At 38.5% G+C, this 22,183-nt stretch overlaps 1 protein-coding gene across 2 annotated transcripts; it reads right to left on the bottom strand.

Annotated features, from left to right (window-relative positions):
* Positions 1 to 34: 34 nt before the first annotated feature.
* On the bottom strand, positions 35 to 21,954 carry LOC122870812 (cdc42-interacting protein 4 homolog). Of its 2 annotated transcripts, XM_044185231.1 has the most exons (14): positions 21,630 to 21,951; positions 15,600 to 15,715; positions 15,407 to 15,460; positions 14,287 to 14,434; positions 14,082 to 14,144; positions 12,167 to 12,271; positions 11,761 to 11,889; positions 11,381 to 11,527; positions 9,403 to 9,564; positions 5,475 to 5,584; positions 3,532 to 3,664; positions 3,370 to 3,437; positions 2,359 to 2,465; positions 35 to 2,268 (listed from the first exon to the last, which is right to left on the bottom strand). In XM_044185231.1, exons 1-14 carry the CDS (start codon positions 21,651 to 21,653, stop codon positions 2,123 to 2,125), a joined length of 1,512 nt encoding a protein of 503 aa, XP_044041166.1. In that variant the 5' UTR covers positions 21,654 to 21,951; the 3' UTR covers positions 35 to 2,122. The 2 variants fall into 2 exon arrangements, with proteins under 2 accessions (XP_044041166.1, XP_044041168.1); XM_044185233.1 differs by lacking the exon at positions 14,082 to 14,144 and having other exon boundaries at positions 21,630 to 21,954.
* Between the last annotated feature and the right edge of the window lie 229 nt (positions 21,955 to 22,183).

Raw genomic sequence — 22,183 nt, 5'->3', positions numbered from 1 at the left:
AATGATACTGTAAAAAAACAAAAAAGGCAAGAAATGTTTTTTCTTTTCACTTTATGACTCAAATGATACATGTAAATACATTTACTTACATACATACAATAATAATACCCCTTAAATGTTAATATCTAATAGTGCAGGACAAAGTGGTAGACAAAGAGATGAGGAAACGTTATGTGGCTCAATGAGAGTGAGATTGGAATGTGTCAACAGGAATGTGTTCTAGTTATTGTTACTTCTCTTGGATGTTTGAGCTTTAATGTGCAGAATGATGTATGTGCAGAGTTTGAGACTAGAGGCTGTTTTAAAATGTGTCTGCTGAAAGAGGAAAAGATCTCTACGCTCACTTTAAATCTGAGTTTAAGACATGTACAAACCATTGTCCAATTACACAAGTGTGATGTGAAAACTTCAAACCTCAAGAGGCATATTGTGTCCAGCAGTTAAAGTTTTGAAATGAATAATATTTGCATATTCATAGATTCTGGATTTTCCATTGCAGGAGAAGGAGTAGATGTAATTTTAAGAATTTTTGACTAGTTAAATGACTTTTTTTGTGGAATTATTATTTACAGCAAGAGTCTTTTTATGTCTTAAAACATGGAGTAGATCTTTAAACACTCCTATCAGATTTTAAAAGTGCTTAAGCAGCAGAGTGAGATTCAGAGGTCTTGAGGCTCAAAATATTAAAAACAGATGGTTAAACCATGTAAAACCAGTATACATATATTAGAAACCTAAAAACCATAAAAGAAGAACCAATTGATGACCAGAATTGCTACAGCTCTGCCACTTTTGTGCAAAGTTGGATTTCAAAAGCAAAGACAAGTACTTAATAATTGCTTGTTATCCACTTTTAAGTTGCACATATTTTTAAGTTTTATGATGTCCGTGCAATGTGATGATCTCTGAAGCTGCAACCTCAAACACAAGCAGTTCACCAAGTATTTCTGCCAGGAATGGTATATGCTGTGTTTTTACTTTACGTTGAACTTTGATCATTACTGCCATTGTGCTTTTCCTGTGGTTCTTCCCCACCATGTCTTAAAGTCACAAAAACATTGCAAAGCAAGTTTCCTTGCAAATTTCGCTTGAGCAGAGAAACTGTAATATATCATATGGAGTTAAAAGGATAGGTTATCCACAGCCCTTCTTCTGTGTAAAAATATATTCCAAAGTTTTTCTGCTAATAGGAGGCTCCAGACTGAGTTACTCATATCAAGAGGGAATCTTCCAAAGTTAAGTTAATTTTGTATTAAAAACACTGAAACTTTGGAAAATACCCACTTGATGAGTCTAACTCAGACTGCTGAAGCCTCATATTAGCTTCAGAAAAACTTTGAAAAGCATTTTTACCCAGAACGAGGACTGTGGATTTTGTCAACCATCACTTACATTAGAAGCACATTAGGAAGGGATCTCTTCAGGGCCAGTATGAACAGGAAGAATGACTACAGCAAGCAAAACCTGTTTCAATGTTCATGTGGGCACCTGACTACTGTTTTAAGATAGACATAAAAAAATGTGATAGTCCATTGAGAGATCTCATGTTTTGTGCACTCCCTATAGAGTAGTGGTTTTCATCCAGTTATAAGTCATACAACATAACATCACTATGATAACAAAAAAAACAACTCACATTATCCTGTCAGGAAAGAGGTTTTAGCAAAGGGCTGGTGTTACCAAAAGGAAAAGTTCAGCAGGTTATTAGAAATGGCAGTGGGAAAGTCTATATCGACATAAAAGAAATGTAGCATAAGGCTACTATGATGCTGAATATGTTACTTGAGTTGTCACTTAACATTGTGACAAAAAGTTCAGGTATACATTCAAAAGTTTGGTTTTTAAAAGAGTTGAAATCTATAAAGATCAGACAGGACTGACAGTCTGCGTTTAGAGACAGCCTCTCCTGCCGCAGCAAGCAGAGACAGAGAGTGTATGATATCGCAATCTGCCTTGATAACAAGCTTTATAATCTCTCATATTCATCTCACTATACACGTCACTGGCTGAGATAAAAGATGTAGAGAGCAGCTCCAATTATCATGGATGACTTTGTATTCACCTTTGGCTCTTAACTTTCCATCACAAGCTCTGAGTGTGTGTGTGTGTGTGTGTTTGTGTGTTACGGGCCAAGTTTGACATAGGATGAAGGTATATAGCCCTCTTCTCCACTGGCTCTAAGGACTCTCATCCATCCATCTCCTTTATCCTCCTCCATTATACTTAACAGCTCTCCCTCCGTAATGGAAATGGTGCCCTCACTGTTGCCTGCACACAAACACGCACAAGTAAGACACGTATAAAAGGCTAAAATGAGATCCATTTATGAACAAGTTGAGTGTGAATATGACAATTTACCTTCAAAGGTGTACAGAGCCGTGCACTGGCCCACAGGACTTTCTATGTCATCAAACTCATCTTCAAACTCTGTGTAGATGTTATGAGACTGGTCAGCTGCTGGAACACTGGAAATACACATCCAAGAAAACAAGTCATTTCCTCAGTGTATTCTGCAATATACACATTCAAATTTAAGAAAAAGTTTGACATTTTGGGAATTACATTTATTCGCTTTCTTGCTGAAAGTTAGATAAGAAGACTAACTAATAAGACTCTCATATTTGGTACAATAAAAATGAAGCTACATCCAGCAGCAGTCACATGACTGACAAAGACAGTCGAAGATGTCAGTAGGCTAGTTTTCAGTAGCCTTGCTAGCTTATCTACTTGCACTGTGAGAAGGTGGAGGAGGAGGAGGAGGAGGAGGAGGAGAGACAAAATAACACATCTGTCCATAAACTCAGCAAATTGGGAAAACGCTCTAAAGCTTGCTAATCAACCTGCTGCATTTCATTATTCTTTCACCTCTAATGTAAAAGCGAATGACTCCAAATATTGCATTATATCCATTATAAACAATCATGCAAAAATAACTTCTAATTGATTATATTTTGAAAACCACATTTAAGGATCCTTTAATTACAGTTCACAATGTCAGAATGCAGAAGATAATGAAGAGGAAACAGTTCAATTCCATTGTAGTAAAAAGACAACTAATTGTAATTGTCAATAATCAGTTCCCACTGAAATGTATCCATTGTATAATTTTGTAATAAAAACAACGTCAGTCAGTGTGGTCCATTAATGACATTGTAATAGCTTGCACAGCCAGTAGTGACCAACCAGCAGTAAACATGCTTACAGATTAGCTCGCTAGTGGTACTGCTAGCTCTGCTACCCTCGTTGGTCACCCTCGCCGTGCAGGTCGTAGCGGTCTGAAGGGATTCCACTCTTTATGCTAACTTAAGCAAACCGGCTATGACGGTATTTCACAAAATGTCAAACTACTCCTTCAAACACAGGTCTTACCAATGTTGAGTATTATTGTTCAAGGTGTTGGAAGATTCTTCTCCTCCCACTGCTTCTGACAGCCACGTCTGTAATGAACCAACAATAGATGTTAAGACTTGCACAAATGCACAAATATTGTAATCTGATCTGTCATGCAAACAATATTAGCGTGTGTATAACCTCATATTTAGCAAGCTCCCCCCTCAGGCGGCCAAAGTTCTGGGCAGTTTCTGTGATCTGAGGCTCCAGACTGGAGGGGTCACCCATCTGTGGATTCTGCTCATACACACCCTTCATCTTCTCCAGTGCGTCACTGAGGTCAGATGGGGGTAGGAAAGTGTTATTGTTTTGGAAATGTGAGCACTCATTAAGGAAGTTTCTCTCCTGTGCAGCACTGCTGATAAGGACAGGAGAAGTTTTGGAGTTTTGGGAGACTTGCTGAAGGGACATGCCGTACTACTGTATATGATATTAGTGATGTTGGGCACTGATGATGGGAGAAAAAACTTGGCTCGCAGTTACAACAACAAAGGTGTTGGATGTGGTTGAGGTTAGGGCTCTGTGTGGACCAGTCAAGTTCTTCCACAGCAAACTGGGAAAACAATTTCTTTATGGACCTGGCTTTGTGCACAGGAGTATTGTCATGTTGAAACAGGAAAGGGTCTTCCCCAAACTGTTGCCACCAAATTAGAAGGACACAATTCAGTCCAAAATGTCACTGTATGCTGCTTACGCTCATAATGTCCCTTAATTGCAACTACGGGCCCAAGTCCAAACCATGAAAAATAGCCCCAGACCACAAGTACATTAAGTATGTGGATAACTCTGGCCATGTAGTAAACGTATGTCAATTCTGAAGCCAGCTAACATTTTGACATGACTGTCGCCTGAGAAAGCCTGAGAACAGCTGTGACAGAATTGACTGATTGAATTTATTAAAAAAAATGTATGTGCATCGGAGGCTTGTCACACACAAAGGAAATACAAAAGAAATACTATGAAGGCTATAACAATAGCTAAAAAGGCTTTTTTCCCCCATTGTGGGAATATATTATTTAAGCCTTGAAAACCAATTTTCTCAATCAGTTTCTGATGGAGTCCTATATTAACACAATTTTCTGCCTTCTGTTGAAACTGCTTTTATTTCACATGAGAGACGTTTGTGTCTGTGGTTTTATCTGTGCTCTTTTCACTGGTTTGATGTGGACAGGCTCAGTTGGAAAAAGGTTTTGTCCCGTACTTCTGTACACCAATCAAAGTTTATTACGGTTATGTGGTTGTTTGCTTATGTTGCCAGACCACAATCAAATCTGATCAAACCACACAGTCCCGATGAAGCAGATTAGCTCAGTGTTAAACAATAGGGATTTTTTCCCCATACTTTGGTTGCTGCTCATTTAGTCATGGATATTCCACGTTATAGAGAAACACTTCAGGGGCTTTTAAGATTGTTTCTGTGCTGTTGTGTGCGGACACCTAACAATGAATGTAGACATGAATATTTTATGTATTGTCTGTATATTTGTATGTTTCTATGTTGTACTGGCTGTGAAAACAAATCACCCTCTGGGACAGGAAAATCTAAATTTCTCACCTATGCAGTCCTCAAAATTTACAAATAATTCAGGCTGAACTAATTAACCAGGAGATCTACTGATATTTAAAACATATAAGAGTAGAGCTGCTTCAAAAAGGACAGAGGAATTGTTGCAGTTTCTAGCTTGCAGTAGGAGATAGAGGTTGTTTCTTTACACTTCCACCTGCTCCTGATGATTGTTTTAAAGTAAATCCGAAAGCTTGAAACTGCAACAATGCCTGTATTCTTCTACTCTGAACTAATTGGGTGTCCACCAATGAAAGTATTAAAATGGCTCCTAACAGACCAAAAACATATCCCGAAAGAATGTATTTTTGGACAAATTAGGGCTAATGAGGTCAAATGAGGGACACCACCACATAAGGTCCAATCTATGCTGCCGCAAACAACTTCAGATGATCACAGTGAACTCCATGAATTCAAACCAATACTCAGTAGTATTTTGTGATACTTAAATACTCAAAAAATGATTAGGTCTGTTTTCAGGCTTTGGACACGCCTGCGATGCTGTTGGTGATTTTGTCACCTTTGGTCCTGCGCCTTGTGCAGCTCTTTGGTGATATCATCAATCTTCGCCTGCAGCCTCTTCTTCCTCTGCTCCGGAGGAAGGTGAGAGAAATCTTCTGCAGCTGTCGGCTACACACACACACACACACACACACACACACACACACACACACACACACACACACACACACACACAGTTATTGTCCTTAGCATCATGTATACACAACCTTATCAATGCTCACCACCAGATGTCACTCCTCTCTTTCCCACTGCTAATGAGAGTCTACACACAGACAGACAGGTTAATGCAGCATGATAGTCAGAGAAACCTAACAATACAGAGCCACATAATTATTCTGTGAGAAGGAAACAGACACTTTTCAAGGTATGACAGTAATAATGGGAAAACAGAGACTGAGAGGTTGAGGAGCATGGCTGTTCAGAACCTTGTAACTGAATTTCACCTGTGCAGTGTTTTGGACTGGTCCGTACTGTGTGAACAACTCATACACAGAAACAACAAGTATGACTCTTTCTCCTGTGACCTTTAATCTGCTAAAATATCTTGGTTTGGTTAAAAGCCTGAAACAGAAATTTCAGAGACAGATATCTAAAAAACCAAACCATTTGCTTTGCTAGATACCACTGGAGGTAAGTAGGAAATATTTTCTTACTTACTTCTTACGTATTTTTGTAATTTGGGTGAACTGACCCTTTAAGTCTACGCTACAAAGGTAATAATAAGTACTACCCATGATGACATTGTGGGGTTATTTTCTTGTTTGGATGGTCATGGCTCTGCTGTATAATGAAATATATATTAGACATCGTGTGCATTTTCAAAATCAGACTTGCTTTTTTGTTCTCAGCAGAGATAATTTAAAGTTATATATCAGTATGGCTAACAGAATAAAGACTTGGTTCTCTGGTATTTAGTTTAGAGAGAAAGTGAATAATTTTAACCTGAACAGAAATGTACTACCCTGTGCCATGAGAAAAATGTATTTCATTGTGTAAATTAAAGAGTATTTGCACCCAGTGAAATAACCTTGCTTGCACTGTAACAAAATGTCACAGTGCAGAGACGATGCAAAGAACCCTGGAGAGAGCAGGTTTGACTAGTACTAGCGTGAATGAATTTTAGCGTGCAACTTTCTGGTGTGACCGGGGCTTTGTACCTTTTTATCCAAAGAGGTGAGTGCAGCATGATCCAGTGTGGAGTTACTCCTTAGTATAATAGTATTTCCCCTTGAAAAGAATCCAGCACCAGAATACTGTTTTTAAGCACCTTTTAAGTCCACCCTCTATATAACAATAATATGTGTTACCATGTGCTTTTCAGCTTGCGATATCTAGACAGAGAGTGACAGACACTCAGTATGAGACAGACAAACACACCACATGGGAATCACACTTTTACAATAATAAGCATAGTAACTGTTTTTACATAAGCACATGGATAAAGTAGGAATGTCCAGGTATAACAGCTTATTTAGATGAATAATATCAAAGTGACAAATACATGAGGGAGGAGACGTTTTCAGAACATGACATGGGGATTGGACCTGAGCAGATGTCGTCACTCACCGAGTGCTGCTTGTGTAATATCTTTAAGGTGGAAATCCTGGGTTTGACAGAGCGATTAAACTCTCTCAGACAGAGAGACAAAGGGGAGTTCTGCAGCTTGGAGAGGGGGAGGGAAAGGGGGTGGCTGCCTGGTGGGAAAGGAGATGGGGGAGAAAAAGATGGAGGGGCAAACTGAAGAGGGGGGAAAAAAGGTGGAGGGACAGGGAGTAGAAGAAGTGGAGCAAAGAAGGGAGAAAATTACACTGGTAGCGAGAGGAAAAGAAGAGAAGATGAGAGGGGAGTCAAACAGATGCAGAGCTTTTTGTAATAAAGTAGACAAAGAGTTAAAAAGAGAGCAAGGGGTGTTTTTGGGGCAAGTCTGTGCAGCAGACAGGAATTATAATTGGCCCCTGAGGCCAACAGGGTGGTGGGGTAAGACATGAGTGGAATGTGTGCTGAGTTTCACGTGTGTGTGTGTGTTTTTTAAAGCATTGTTATGAGACCATGTGAGCGTCATTTTACACTACGCAATATAAGAAGAGAGCTGGTTGCTGTTCTTTTTATGGATATGACTGTTGATTTTAAGTTCTTTAAAGGTGTCTTAAAATGTCGTATCCGCAACAAGTTCTCAAACCTGCAAAAGTACAGGTTCATCCACAGTTAGCTGTAACATGACACCTTTTCTTAGAAGTGTATTGAGAAATGTTGCTGTAATTATTATTTGAAATAAAAACACGTCAAATATTAAAGGATTAGTCTGGTACAATAAAAAAAAAATTATGTCAACAAATCCCATTAAAGGACCGAAACCAACAATCAATTGATCCTACTAACAAAGCCTGATATATCTTATTCCTCTATTGTTGCCCAAAAACTATTAACAACACACTGTTGCACTGGGTGACATGTTTCTTTCTTGCGATGAACATGGACACTGTAGTTTATTTTGAAGCAATCCCTCATACACTGTCCTGGACTGGTGCCACAAATAAATCACTTGTACTAATCTATGGCTGAAAATAGTCCCCAACAGGTGACATTTATTAAAAACTACAGTGCCCAGCTGTTTTATAAAATTACTGAGTCTGTCTGTCTGAGTCTGAAAATGAAACTTTACATTTGTGACCTGTTTTTAAAGATGAACTTCACTCTAAAGTTTAACTGTAAAGTATTGAGAGATGGACTATTGCTTTGTTGGTTTTGGTCTTTTCATGGGATTTGTTGACAATAAGAAAAATATACAATAAGGCCAACCTTACATTTTAATAAACCATCACAATCTTCTGGTGTAATTATCACAATTAAATTTTAACACCTAAGAGTTACCTTTACCTATACATGATAAAATATATAGCAAAATGATGTGCATTTAAAAAAGAACCAATCTACATTTGTTTGGGATACTATGAACAAAAAGATATGAACTAAACTAAAAGTTTTATCAGAACGATGGAAACAAAAAATACGGCGCTTAATCATGGCATTAAGTTGGAAACTTGCTGTATTGATGGTGGTGGCACATCCCAATATTATATAACAATATTAAGAAAAAAGGCCACCTGCAGATTGAATAGATGTTCTCAAAAAAGATTTATTGAGTACAATGTCACGACGTTACCTCTACATCAGGTAATACTCACCATGTAACATATCATCAGTTACATCAACATGTACGCATCAAATTATTTACAATATTTACAACACTAAACTCTGAGATATCAGTTATATATCAACCAATAGGATGCAATCAAATACAACTAATGAGGATGTAATGTTGAAATGTTGCAGTTCCGTACAAAATAAATCTTTTTTTCGGAGCATCTATTAAGTGCGCTGACTTAAACACTAAATGCAATAAACTGCAAAATTGGAGTAAGTTCATAAATTATATGAAATCAAATTAATTAAAATCAAATTCATTACTGAACTCACATCAAACAATTTTATCTCCGGTTTTGAATTTTTGCAGGGTTTGATTTCACAATTAGAATATGTTTAAAGCTTCAAATTAAAACTGTGAAGCACTCTCTGATCAGAACTTAATTATATGGGAGCTCACTGTTCATTATTGTTTCCAGTCTCTACTCAAGTTGCCATTATTTCAAAACAACAACTTGAAACACAGTGTTTCAAGAAAGACCAATAAATTAACCCTGTTAATCAAATAATGTGGATTAGAATGAAATTTTAGCCCGATAACAACTTGTTAGCCCGGATTATTTAAACCGCATTTGAAAAACAGGACAGAGAGGATTTTCAGGTTGTCAAATGAAGGCGAAGCAGAGAGGGGAGAGGCAGTGACTATCTTGTCCATGAGATGCTGTAGTTTTTATGCAAACTCAAAGACAAGCAAATATAATGTGAACAGAGTGCAAATTCACCTTGTGCTTCTTGGTGAAAGGCCAGAGCTTGGCACGCACTTTGGGTGGGTTGAGGCTGGAGTCAGAGGTTGCTGATTTGATTCCTTGGGTATAGTCTTCAAACTCCACATCTCCAGGTCGCTCAAAACCAGACTTGTGCTGCTCTATGAACAGCATCGAGTCCTGCAGGGAGACAAACAGTAAACTTCACTGGAAATTAACCTCATTTACATATATGGAAAAAAGCCATTACACCAACCCCTGTGTTAAAAATTATCGTAGAGATAAATCAACACCTCTCAGACACAGTGTCAGCAATAGGTTTTGACAAAGGTAGGTTTTATTACAGGAGTGTTGTATTGGATTGCTTAAGTAAACCTAGTAAACTTGTGGACATAGAAAAAGAAACTTATTACAGGGATTTCTATTATTTAATTTCTATTGATTTTAGAGCTTCCAATAAGTCAGTGTGTGTAATGTTATTTTTTTTTTAATGAGACAACATACTCTATGCAACATGAAAAAAGGTATAAAATTTACAAAAACTGGTACAAAATGCAAACATGCAAGTTCTATAAAACTCAAACTAAACAGTTTTGCAGTATGACTTTACAAATTCTGATCCCCTTTAAGTTTATCTTGTGCATGCGCATGAGCACCCACATGCACGCATTCCTGCCATCTGTTTCACACTATTCCACTGATCTACAGGTGGCAGTAACACGGCAAGAAATTATGTGCCAGCAAAGACAGAGAAGAAGAAGAAGAAGACTGCAAGCAAGTAAACATGGACCTCAGATTGATACCACTCTAACGAGTGTATGGTGAAAATTAAGCTACAGCCAGCAGATGTTTACTTGGCTTAGCATAAAGACTAGACTAGCCTGGCGTTGTGGTTATTTTGATCATTTAGTTCAGCCTTCAATAACTTTAAATAAATAACCACTATCAGGTTCGTGGGAACCATACACAGAGATGCAGAAGAACAAAACTCTCTACTTCATTTAGTACAAAGTAGTTTATTCTTTTGCATAAAGTACAAATCTGGAATACGAAGGGTCTGATTCAGAATGCAGGACAACAACTCCCGGCATCAATTTTTAAACCTTTCATACTAAGTTCCTCCTGATGGGATGTGATGTTTCTGGTTGGTCAATAATTCAATCACTCAAACATGGAACTTTCTCATTGGTACGATGTTGAGACATGGATCGTGTCACTACGCCGCTGCTAAGCAGAACACCTGTCTACCGAAACTTGCCCCTACTAAAAGGGAAACTTCTGGTATCTCATCCTCTTTCTCACAAAAACAACCCTGGCTATGTGAGTCTTCTGGCATGTTCAGGGCAGAGTGGCCTTTCTCTTTTCAATGTTTGTGTGCTCGACTATACTTACTTTCTGATCATTTGCGCTTCATATTTTCTTATGATTAAACTTAACACACATAGGTTATGCAAGTAATATGTTTGCTTTGATTAAAATAAACACATCTAGGTTATGCATTGATTATTTAAATAACACAATTTCCTTCAACTATGCCTCTGTCCAAAGATAACAGAATAGGAAATCACCACGCCCAGTCAAGAAATAATCCTGCACACAACCCCCCTGTAAAACCTCACTTTTTGTACAGATTAAACAATAGAACATGTTAATTAGTGAGCTTTAGAGGTGTGGATGTTACCTTTGGACATAGCCAGGCTAGCTGTTTCCCCCTGCTTCCAGTCTTTGTGCTAAGCTAGGCTAACTGTCTGCTGGCTGTAGCTTCATATTTAACTGACAAAATGTCCCAACTATCCTTTAAACACCAGAACATGGACCAGCATCCAAGTTTCACAACAATGAGATCAGAGGTGTCTTAGATACAACACTCGACAGACAGACAGAAAGACAGTCCCTTATTTTAATCATGTGGGCAAACAGAATACAACAAAATAACCATATACTGTACACAACATACATAGACACGTGCATAGTCTAACAAACATGTAACATTTACCTGTTTCTCATTGATTTTCCTCCCTGCTGCAGAGATTCCCTCTAGACACTTGGAGATGATGGGCAGCACCTTCTTCTCGATGTCTGAAAACTGGCAGTATCCCTCCGCCAGCCGCCGAATCCTCCGCTCATCCATGTCCTGCATTTTCTGTTCGGCACACAAACATACAACTGCCTCCTTAAATTTCATATTATATTCACACTGTCTGTGTTCATACTTTGTTCATTCGAATGCATATGGAAATACTGGAGAAGGATTACATTATGAAAGACAATACAAGGGTGTGTTTGGTTTCTATTATGTCACTTAAGCAGGTGTGTGAGCTCTGCCCAGTTGTACTGCATTGTGGATGTGTGTGTTTATGTGTGTCTTTGTCTCACATTGAAGATCTGCGGTATCTCTGAGTAGTAGAAGAAGTTTTGTTCCTTGTTGTATTTCTGGAGCTGTGCTGCATAGTCGCTCCTGCACTCCTCCGCTGTGTGCGTGCGGGCATGGGCATGCTGCTTGGCCTGCAGAGCGAACGATAGGTGGAATGACAGAAGGGAACGGAAGGGGAAGATAACAGGAAGAGGGAGAAATTAAGAGATGCAAAACAAAATGCAAAGAAGTGGGAGAAATGCAAGAACAGATTCAGGGAGGAAGTGGAGACAGGGACAGGAGTCACAAGGAAGTGAAAGCAGCCACAGAGGGAGACAGACAAGGACAGTTCAAGGATTTTTTTTAAAAACCAAAAGGTTAAAAAAAAAAAATCAGTGCTCAGTTGTAGATGCCAACGTGTCTGTTTACTTTCTCGACATCGATTCTGGTGGCATTGAGGTCGCTCTCTGTTTTCTCGGCTTGTTGTGTGGCTTTTTCAGCCTCCGCCCACTCCTTGGCAAAACGCTTCTTAGTCTGCAGGGCATGTACACACACACACACACACACACACACACACACACACACACACACACACACACACACTTTAATACAGTTTAATGAATAGAGCTTTAGTAGTATTAACAATGCAAAAGTTAGGGAATTCAGTCCCACTGGAGGTAGTAAAACTGCCAAGGGACTGTCCACCAGATAATACACATTATGTTACTGTATGTTAAAGTATCAGTTAACACAAGTTACATTTAACAAATATATTTACTCACTTACCTCTGGTGGTATCTAGTAACGCAGACAGATTAGTTTAATTTGGTCTGGCTTTGAAATATCCGTCTTAGAGATTTCTTCTGCCAATCCCAGAAAAATGGAGGTGAATGGAATTCGGTTTGTGGTGCTCAAAGCATTAAAACATTACAAAACTATTTTATTGTTCATAAACTTATTAAACCCTTTACAAAGGATTTATAAATTGTAATTAATGACTTCATTAATGGTTAATAAATATTATTAATTATAATTTTTAGATAACCTTTTCATAATTTTTAGACTAAGCCACTCATAAGAACACTTTCTGGGTTAAAAAATCTTTATCTTCCTCCAACAGGACACCTGTTTTGTCATTTTAGCTCTTAAGTTCATCATGTCGACCACTTCACTGGACTGTTTGACCTCTGACCTTTCAGAAATGTGCTGCAAAGCACCTGGACTGAAATCCATTTAGTAACAACTTATTAAGACTTGATGGATTGTTGTAAAACCCTTTATTGTTAACTTACTTTAAGTTAAGGACTTGTAAACATTTATAACAGCACACTCGATGGCTTATTAGAAAGTGAGACACTAGACCAGAGAGATTTTTCACAACCTGGCAACCCAAAAGTTGTTCCAATTAATGGCTTATAACTGATCTATAAAACAGCATTAAATGATTAATTAACCAATAGTAAAGTAATTAGTTATAACTTATAAACATTTAAGAAAGGGTGCCCTATTAGAAAGTGATATATTTAAAATATTCAGCAGCAACATGTGTTTCCAATGTCCCTGCATTACTGTGGATAATCCACAGACCGCTATGTGAACAGCTTTCACTAGAACTACTTTCTAGCAAAGAAAGAAAGAAAATATGTTGCTGTTCTATTTGTTAAAAGTATTTTTTTCAGTACCACAAACAAAATTCCATTCACCTCTTTGGACTGGAGGAGGATGCAGAAATCTCAGAGACAGATATTTCTAAACCTGAGGAAATTTAAAAAAAAATGGTAACGCTTCATTTGCAAATTTCTAATAATTTTCTGAAAGTTTCTTGGAGAGAACCATGTGAATTGGTACAAACTATAGGTAAAATAGAGAGTGTTTGATTCTCACACTCTAGTTAATTCATTCCAAATACTTAAACTAGCTTAATTTAAGAAGCTTGTAGTCCGTGCGCAGCAGGTCCGCTGAACATGTTGATGATGATGATACAGTCAAACATACAATTCAACATGATGAATAAATATTTACTTGAGTTTCCTTTCAAGGAAATTCCTCAGTCAAACACATATTTTGCTCAACAAAACTAGCTAAACAAAACAAAAATAAAGGTCTAAGAACTTTGGCTGTATTTCCCCTCTAATTAATACTAAATTAAACAGTTTGTTCGAGGAAACTTTCAAGAAATTGTTGGGAAATTACAGGAAACGACGGACCTGTCAAATTAAGCTTTACCACAAAAACTATCTGCATGACGAGAGATACCACAAGGCAAGTGAGATTTTTTCCCCATAATTTTAGGCAAACAAACAATCATGTGATCCAACAACAACAACAACAACGCGTGACTCACACTTTCTAGTTGTTTAAAGCTGCTCTCTAAATTCTGCTGGGCCTTCTTGGCATCAGACAGGTACTGGGGAAGGAAGAGGTTTAAGATGACGACACAGCGTACTACATCAACCTGCAATCTGCCAAACTTCCCTGTTCCTTCTTTCTTCCCTTCTCTCCCTCCCTTCCTCTCTCCCTCCCTCGTGTGTTCTTCCTCCCTCTCTCACTGTTTTGCGTTCCTGTTTGAGATCCTGAATGTACTTGGTGAGTTCGACACAGATGCCGGTCATCATGTTTTCAGCGATGAGCTCCCGTTGGCCGGCGTAATCATTCAGCTCGTTCAGGATCTCCTGTAATGATGCGTGATTGCTGAATCTGCAGCAAGGAGGAGAGACAATTTGGAAATTCATCTAGCTGGAGCAATCAGCATTTAATTGACCGTTCACTAAACCCCTTCCCCAAACAGAAATTGTCCAATCACAGCTTAGCAACCGTAACATGACAGGCCTGTCAAGCAAACGTTAGCATGTCCGGCTAACTAGCTTACTAACTAACTAACTACAGTAGTAACCTAGCGTTATTTTCAGGTTAACAACATTATTTGGTCAGGTTAAAGGTTTATTTAGAAAAATACCTTTTCAGACCTGGAACATCCGCTCTGTGGGAGCCAAGATGCTACTATATGAGAATTTAGAGGAACTGTGGTGGCTCTGTCCTGCTCTTTTTTTGTTTGGGAAAGTTTAAACCTCAGAAAAAGATAGCGTTACATTTTCCGAACTCATCAGTTGTTCCTCATTCTCTTTTTTCCTCATTCTTTTCTCTTTTATAAGTGAAGCATACTTTTTGAAAGTCTCTGTGTGGCTTGTCCAAGTAAGCTATGTTTTTCCACAGTAAGCATCCAAACCATCCAAGCATTATTTCAGAACGAATAAATTACATATTTACTTACAATACTGTACTATAATACTTGGATTAACTAGCTCTACACTGCACTGATGCTGCTCCTTTGTTTCCGTGTCTTCTCTATGGATCATCAGCTGGTTAGGATGCTGATTTTTTTGCCTGGGACATGTAGCTTTATGCATTCTGTATTATGTATCCATTGTGCATATTTAAGACCCTTTTACAGGATTCCTATTTTAAAACGAGTCAGTGCAAAACATTTGAAAAGTCAACTGGAGATGGAGTTGCATATGTGCCGCGCAAGAATGGAAAGCTTGACAGGCTTACAGCAACACTAACTTTAAAAAGGGAGTTTAGCGAACAGTCAATTGTAATTTATATGTATGCAAAATAAGTGAGGAGAGGGAAACATAATGGAAACAGGACATTTTATGTTTTTCTCACTTGCAGTCTTGCTCTTCCTTGCTTCCTCGTTTGGCATATTTCTTTGTTAGATTCCTGTTAGACAGTGTAAAAGAAGCCGTGTGAGTCTCTATTACACACACGCATACATGAAGACACAAAATACATTTAAGATCCCGATCGTGTAAATGTAAATAAACATTCAGAAACAAGCTCACAAAAACCTAAGGCACACCTGAGTTGCTTGGCGTAGTTCTGTTCTATCTCCGTCCGTTCCTTCACAAACTTTATGTAACGCTCCACCAGGTCGAGGCCTGACAGCGTGTGCTTGTCGATGTGATCATACTGGTCCTAAGAGAGGAACAGCATAGAGCAACACGTTTTCATACATGTATATGCACACAAACAACTGGAGGCATCTGTTGAGCAACCCCTCGGGCTTGATATGTGTCACAGCAAACCCCCAACACACTCTGACACAGTGCAGTCTAAATATTTTTGGATAGTGACACATTTTTTGTGTCACCTCTTTTGTTTTGGCTCTTTACTCCAACGCTTTCACTGAAATGAAACAATGACTACGAAGGGTGGTTATATCAGTGTAGGACTTGCAGTCATTTTTGTGCACAGTCCAAATTTGGACAATGTAACGGGACATTGACCATAAACACACAACACAATGAGACCAAGCAGTGTAACGTTCTCGACTGGCCAAGTCAGTCACATGACCTCAGTATAAGTTATCATGTGTCTCATCTACTGAACCAGACTGAAAGCAAAGAGAGAAACAAGTGAGAAGTGAAGCTGGCTGCAGTTCAGCCTGGCAGAGAATCACCAGGGAACATAAGAGTCTGCTGATGTCAGTGGATCATTGGATTCAAACTAGAGCTGAAATGCTTAGTTGATTAATCAATTAGCCGATTGACAGAAAATGAATCTGCAACTGTTTTGATTAATCATTTAAGTAATTTTTTCAAAAATGCCAAACATTCTCTAGTTCTATAGCTGACGTTGTAGTTCTATAATGTCAGTATTTGTGGCTTTTCTTTGTCTTACGTGAAACTAAACTGGTTCTGGACTGTTTCTCAGACAAAATTAGCAATTTGGAGAAATCACCTTGGGTTTGCAGCATATTGTGAATAGGCGTTTTTCACCATTTTCTGACATTTTATTGACCAACCGATTAATCAAGACAGTAATCTGTAGATTAATCGATAATAAAAATGATCTTTAGCTGCAGCCTTACTTCGGACAGGCACTGCCTAGAAATTATTGAACACTTTTTGAACAATTATTCAACTTTTGTTGAAATTCCTGGGTTTGTGTAAGGTCAATCTCACTACTTTCTTTTTGTAAACTGTATATTTGGCAATAAAGATGCATAGATGTTTCTGCTTCCACCATATGTGATTTTCCTTCACTGCAGTGTCTACTACTGAAGTGAGTGACAGAGAATAAGAGGCCATAGCAAACTATTGAGATAAAGATGGATACTTTGATCAAATAAACCTGTGACATGTCACATTTGTGAAGCTGGAACCAGTGAAATTCTGCCATTTTTAAAAATGATTAACCCATTTTTAAAATAGTTGCTGATTAATTTTCTGTAGATCGACTAAGCGCTATACTACTAAGCTATAATTGGATTGCTTGCATTTGCATCACATTTCATCCGGCCGTAAATTTGCCACAAATGGAAACATGATCCTCCACACACACACACACATAGTATCCTCCCTTTATCACACACAAAATGTACAAAAGGTGTAGTTGAGAATAAAAGCAAACTCTCCCATCAACATTCCTGTCTCTCTTTACACACATCCATGCCTTCAAAAAAAACAGCCACCTACACACAAACCTGTTGGACAGGTAACATTGGTCCACTCTGCCCCCGCTGGCAGAGTCACAGTGTCTACACAGTGTCATGACATAGAGTAATGCACTGACTGAAGACGAATGTGACCACAAAACTGAATGGTGTGATTACATGGACACATGAGAATCTGGACACACAAAGCAACAGGGTGGTTCTGTTGTTGTGTCTCTTGTGAAATACAAAGAAAGACTCCACCTTGTAGTTTGTGTGTGTGTGTGTGTGTGTGTGTGTGTGTGTGTGTGTGTGTGTAGAGAGAGAGAGGCTGCAGGGTCTTTTGGAGCCAGAGACATAGATATTGAGTTCTCAGAGGAGTGGGAAGCTAAATGGAGATCATACAATAACACAGTTAGCAATGTCCTGGATACGAGAGGGCTGGGAGGAAGCAGAGAAGGAGGAAGGAACAGAATTAGAAAACATCAGAGGACAATGAAGTGAAATAGGCGAAATAGAAAAACCTGCACCAGGAAGGAGAGTGATCGAGGTAATCAGATGGACGAGAAACAAACTGCGATGAAGAGATTAAAGAGCTTGTGAAGAATCTTCGAGATATGTTCCTGCATTTACCACTAATGTTTCTGAGCCCCATCACTTTACTGTAGTACGTCTGCATGTTTGTGTGAGAGGAGGAAATACTGATAATGAGACAGAGAAGGTTCAGGAATGAGATAATCATTAGCTCAGTGTGAACCTCCGCCCTGTGACTGACGGTCCCAGGGGCCTCTCCAAACCCTGGAACCAGTCGGACTAGTCCCACCCCTTACTGTGACGAAGCACAGCAACAGCGTTTCCTGATCCAGGCTGATCTTAGACTCTAGCTCACCTCAATCATAATGAAAGCTACAAAACAAAAGGATCAGGTTGCACCAGCTATCCGTAAATCCATCACTAATACTATGTAAAGTTCTTAGTAACTTTAGATAGTTTCAAACTAGTGATTTAGCACTATCAAGACTTTAGTAATGTGTAAATTGGTTGCTAGGAAACATCTGTATGAAAGCAATCAACTATGCAAACAGCAAGTCACTCACAACCTTTAGCATAACTTCCAAAACAAACGATATGTTAATCTTAGCTGCCAATGCTTTGTAAATGTAGGTATTACTTTATGCATAGATAAATGTGTCTTTCAGAGTTAGTTGTATTCATGCAGTTTAAAACGAATCTGCTAATCACAAAATGCTCCAAGCATAATGTTTTGTAACTTGGGGTATGTTGTGTTATTTTTGTGAAATGTAATTTAAAGTCTTACCAGTATACATCACTATCAACATGTTACATATTAGCAAGCTAACGTTAGTTTTGTCAGTTAGATATGCAACTGTTACAAATATTTAACAACTAATCTCTACATTAGAACTAGTTTGTGATGCATAAAGTTTGAACTTAGAACCAAAGCTGGTCTGGGTTACACCAGCTATTCATAAATCTGTACTAAACTGTGTGTAAAGTCCTTCCTAAATTCTTAGTAATTACTGGCTAGTTTCAAACTGATTTACTAAACTGGGACTTATGAAATGTCCCAATAGCTGGAAAGACTTACTAAAGCTACTCGTTAGGTCGTTTAGCAAAACCTTATTGGCGTAACTTTTTGTAACTTGGGGTATGTTATATATTAAATGTAAATTAAAATCTTCCCAGATTACATCATTGTTAAACTGCTTTTTGATCAAGTGTCAGGTCAGATGTGTGGACCATATTCCATATTATTTATTTCACTCTTTACTCTAAACTGGTCATATATTAGCAAGCTAACGTTAGCTTTGCCAGATGGTTCAGCTAAGTACACAACAGCTTTACCTGGCAGCTAGTGGGTGTAAATATTTTGTAACAACTAATCTCTACATAAGAATTAGTTTGCGTGGCTCAACCCATTTTAATTTAGTGATGCATAAATCTCCACTTACTTACATTTAAACTTACAAAGAGCTGCTGCAAACCCACCGAACTGGACATCCCAAAGTTTTCAAAGACACCAAATATGTCCGGCAGACTTTTGGGGAAATGTGTCTAAACTGATACAGAAGACATCTAGAATATTTTCATTTGATATGGTGCAGCCATGAAAACTTCTGAAAAGTCTTGTAGTTTAATCTTTCACTCAGTGTAATATCATATAGCTTCAGTGAAGAGAAGGTGGAACAGGCTGAGTTACAACATATACAGTAAGACAGTGTGGAATGAGATGGGTTTATTCAACCTTAAAGCTACAAAGGGGGGAAACGGTATGATAATGGGGTTAAATCAGAGCATGTTTCCCTTTACTTTTCAGTATATTAAATGATCTTCTGTATGTGTGTAGATATATGTAGACATTGATTTTATCAGGTGACAGCTGATATCTCTAATAACATAAAGATTTGAGTTCTCCTCATGAGCATCTAGTGAGGAGGGAGACCCTGTTTTGGATGGTCGGCCTGGTTGGGCTCACGAAACGGTCAGTTTAGGGTAACTAACAATTATTCTCATGACTGATTAATGTGCAGATTATTTTCTCCATAAATCAAACAATCATTTGGTTTATAAAATGTCAGAAAATTGTTAAAAATGCCAACCACAATTTCCTAAAGCCCAAGGAGACGTCTTCAAATTGCTTGTTTTGTCTGATCAGCAGTCCTAAACCCAAAGATATTCAGTTTATGAAAAGACAAAGAAAAGCAGCACATTTGAGCTGGAAGTAGGTAATGTTTGACATTTATGCTTGAAAAATAAATTACTTACAGATTAATTGATTAGCAAAACAGTAGCTTATATAGCTGAAACGATTAAATGATGAATCGATTAGTAAATCGACATAAAATCAAGCAACTCTTTTGATTTGATCAATTAATTGTTGGAGTCATTTATCAAGCAAAAATGCCAACAATTCACTTGGTTCCAGTTTCTCCAGTGTGAGCATTTCCTGCTTTTCTTTGTCCAATGTGATAATAAACTGAAAATCTTCAGGTTTTGGACTGAAGCAATATTATATATATATATATATATATATACACACACATCACCTTGGGCTTTGGGAGAGTGCGACTGGCCTTTCTGGCATTTTATAGACCAAACAATTAGTCAAATAATCAAGAAAATAATCTGGAGTATTAATTAACTTGATAATAAAAATAATTGTTAGTTACAGCACTAGTTTCTGATTTATTTTCTGACTAATCGATTAATTGACCAATATGTTCAGCTCTAGCTATGATATGTTTTTGTTTTCCCACAATAAAGTCTGATTACGCCACTGTTTATCAGATCCCATCAAACACACCACAACAGCCTCACCCAGTCTGTGTTGAACTGTGGAATAATCTCAGAGGCACGTACTCAGACGCTAACCTCAATCACAGCAGGATTTGGGGAAATTAGTCGTGTTTGGTCTTCATCGCCAACCCTTAAACCAACGATCATAAACAGTTCAAGTCAGGATATTTTGTTTGAGCCAAAACACACACTATACATAACATGCAAGTCATCTTCCACACTGGTCTGTCAGTGTAGAGCTGAAATAATTGGTCTATTAGTGATTAGCCAATGTCAGAAAATTAATCAGGAACTATTTTAACAACTGACTAATCGTTTCTCAAGAAAAAATGCCAAACATTCTCTTGCTTAAGCTTCTCAAATGTGAGGATTTCCTGCTTATCTGTGGTCGTATTAGGTAGTAAACAGGATGTCTTTGGGTTTTGGACTGCTGGTCAGACAAAAACAAGGAATTTGAAGGCATAATCTTGTCTAATTTTGTACTTTTTTTTATTAATTTCTTACATTTGATCAATCAGGAAACTAATCAAAATGAAAATAATATTTACTTGCAGCCATGGCCACGTTCACTTTTAATGCTCACTGACTCTACAGAGGGCACTGGTGTGTGTGTGTGTGTGTGAGTGATGAGGAGGTTGTCTGACCTGATGACTGTCACTGTAATTCACAGCTGAGAGAGACACTGACCAGATGCAGTGACAAATCAAACAAATGAGCCTTCAACAGAAACCTCGACACTTCCTCAGAAGTGTTGTCACAAAGCAAAGCTCAGGCTCAAGCATGCATGAAGGTGGAGTGAGACAGAAAACGGTGGTGGAGTACACCTTTAGCCTACAGTGTGTAGATAAGGTGGCCAGAAAGAGTAATAAACCTCTCTTCTTCACCCTCGGCTTATGATAAGGTATGCAGCAGGGGTTGCGAAATCCTCTGGCTGCAGGCTTTATAGAAAGACTCCTGCTGTTCTCTCAAGATTACTTAACCCAGGCCCTACCGTGGAAAAACAAGAGTCCCGTGCACGTATTGTGTCGTCGAAAACAATAGCAGGACAGCCTACTAGATGTTGAAGGGTTTTTTGATTTTTTTGTAACGACTTCTCCCAAAGGGCTCCGCTTCTTCTGTGTCAGCTGTCAAACTTACCCAAAGATCTGTGCCCCAGTCCATGTCTGCAAAAGTTCAGATGCAGGAATCCTCTCTGTTGTTTTTATAGCAGAGAAAGAAACAACCAGGTGGTGGAAGAAAAAGTCCTCTCGTTACAAAGATTCCACAAGTCTCGAAAGCGGAGATGGCGGAGGAAATGTTTGGAGGAAGTCTACGCCTTCTCCTTGGCACGGACGCGGCTGTCCTGTTTCTTCCAGCGCAGCGAGAGAAAAAATATGTTCAGGCGCTTTTTCCTGAAACAAGTTTGGGTCCCAAAGAGAGAGAGGAGGGAGGGAGGGACGGAGAGAGCGACAGAGAGACAGAGAGAAGGGGGAGAGACGGGGTGGGAAAGCCTACCAGCGGCGTCTCTGCTTGTTTTATCTTAAAGAAGCAGCTTGAGGTTATTTTCATCACAAACGCTCCTGAAAGCCGGAACCTTTCAATAAACACATATTGTTCAGCAGTAAAACACGAATACACTTCAGTTATAACATTTCACATCATTAACTTCAAGTCAAGTCATGAGTACGTGCCAGCTAATTTGTGCGCTCTGT

The sequence above is a fragment of the Siniperca chuatsi genome, linkage group LG3 (genome assembly GCF_020085105.1).
Source record: "Siniperca chuatsi isolate FFG_IHB_CAS linkage group LG3, ASM2008510v1, whole genome shotgun sequence".
Taxonomy (NCBI): Eukaryota; Metazoa; Chordata; class Actinopteri; order Centrarchiformes; family Sinipercidae; genus Siniperca; species Siniperca chuatsi.
Note: the sequence above shows the minus strand (reverse complement) of the source record. Positions and strands in the feature narration are given on the sequence as shown.

Excerpts from the sequence above, each read along its gene's own strand:
- LOC122870812 (XM_044185231.1), bottom strand. The coding sequence starts at position 21,653 with ATGGACTGGGGCACAGATCTTTGG. Across the intron at positions 15,461-15,599 it reads AACTACGCCAAGCAACTCAG|GAATCTAACAAAGAAATATG; the intron begins GTGTGCCTTAGG and ends ACTGTCTAACAG. Across the intron at positions 14,145-14,286 it reads TCAAACAGGAACGCAAAACA|TACCTGTCTGATGCCAAGAA; the intron begins GTGAGAGAGGGA and ends TTCCTTCCCCAG.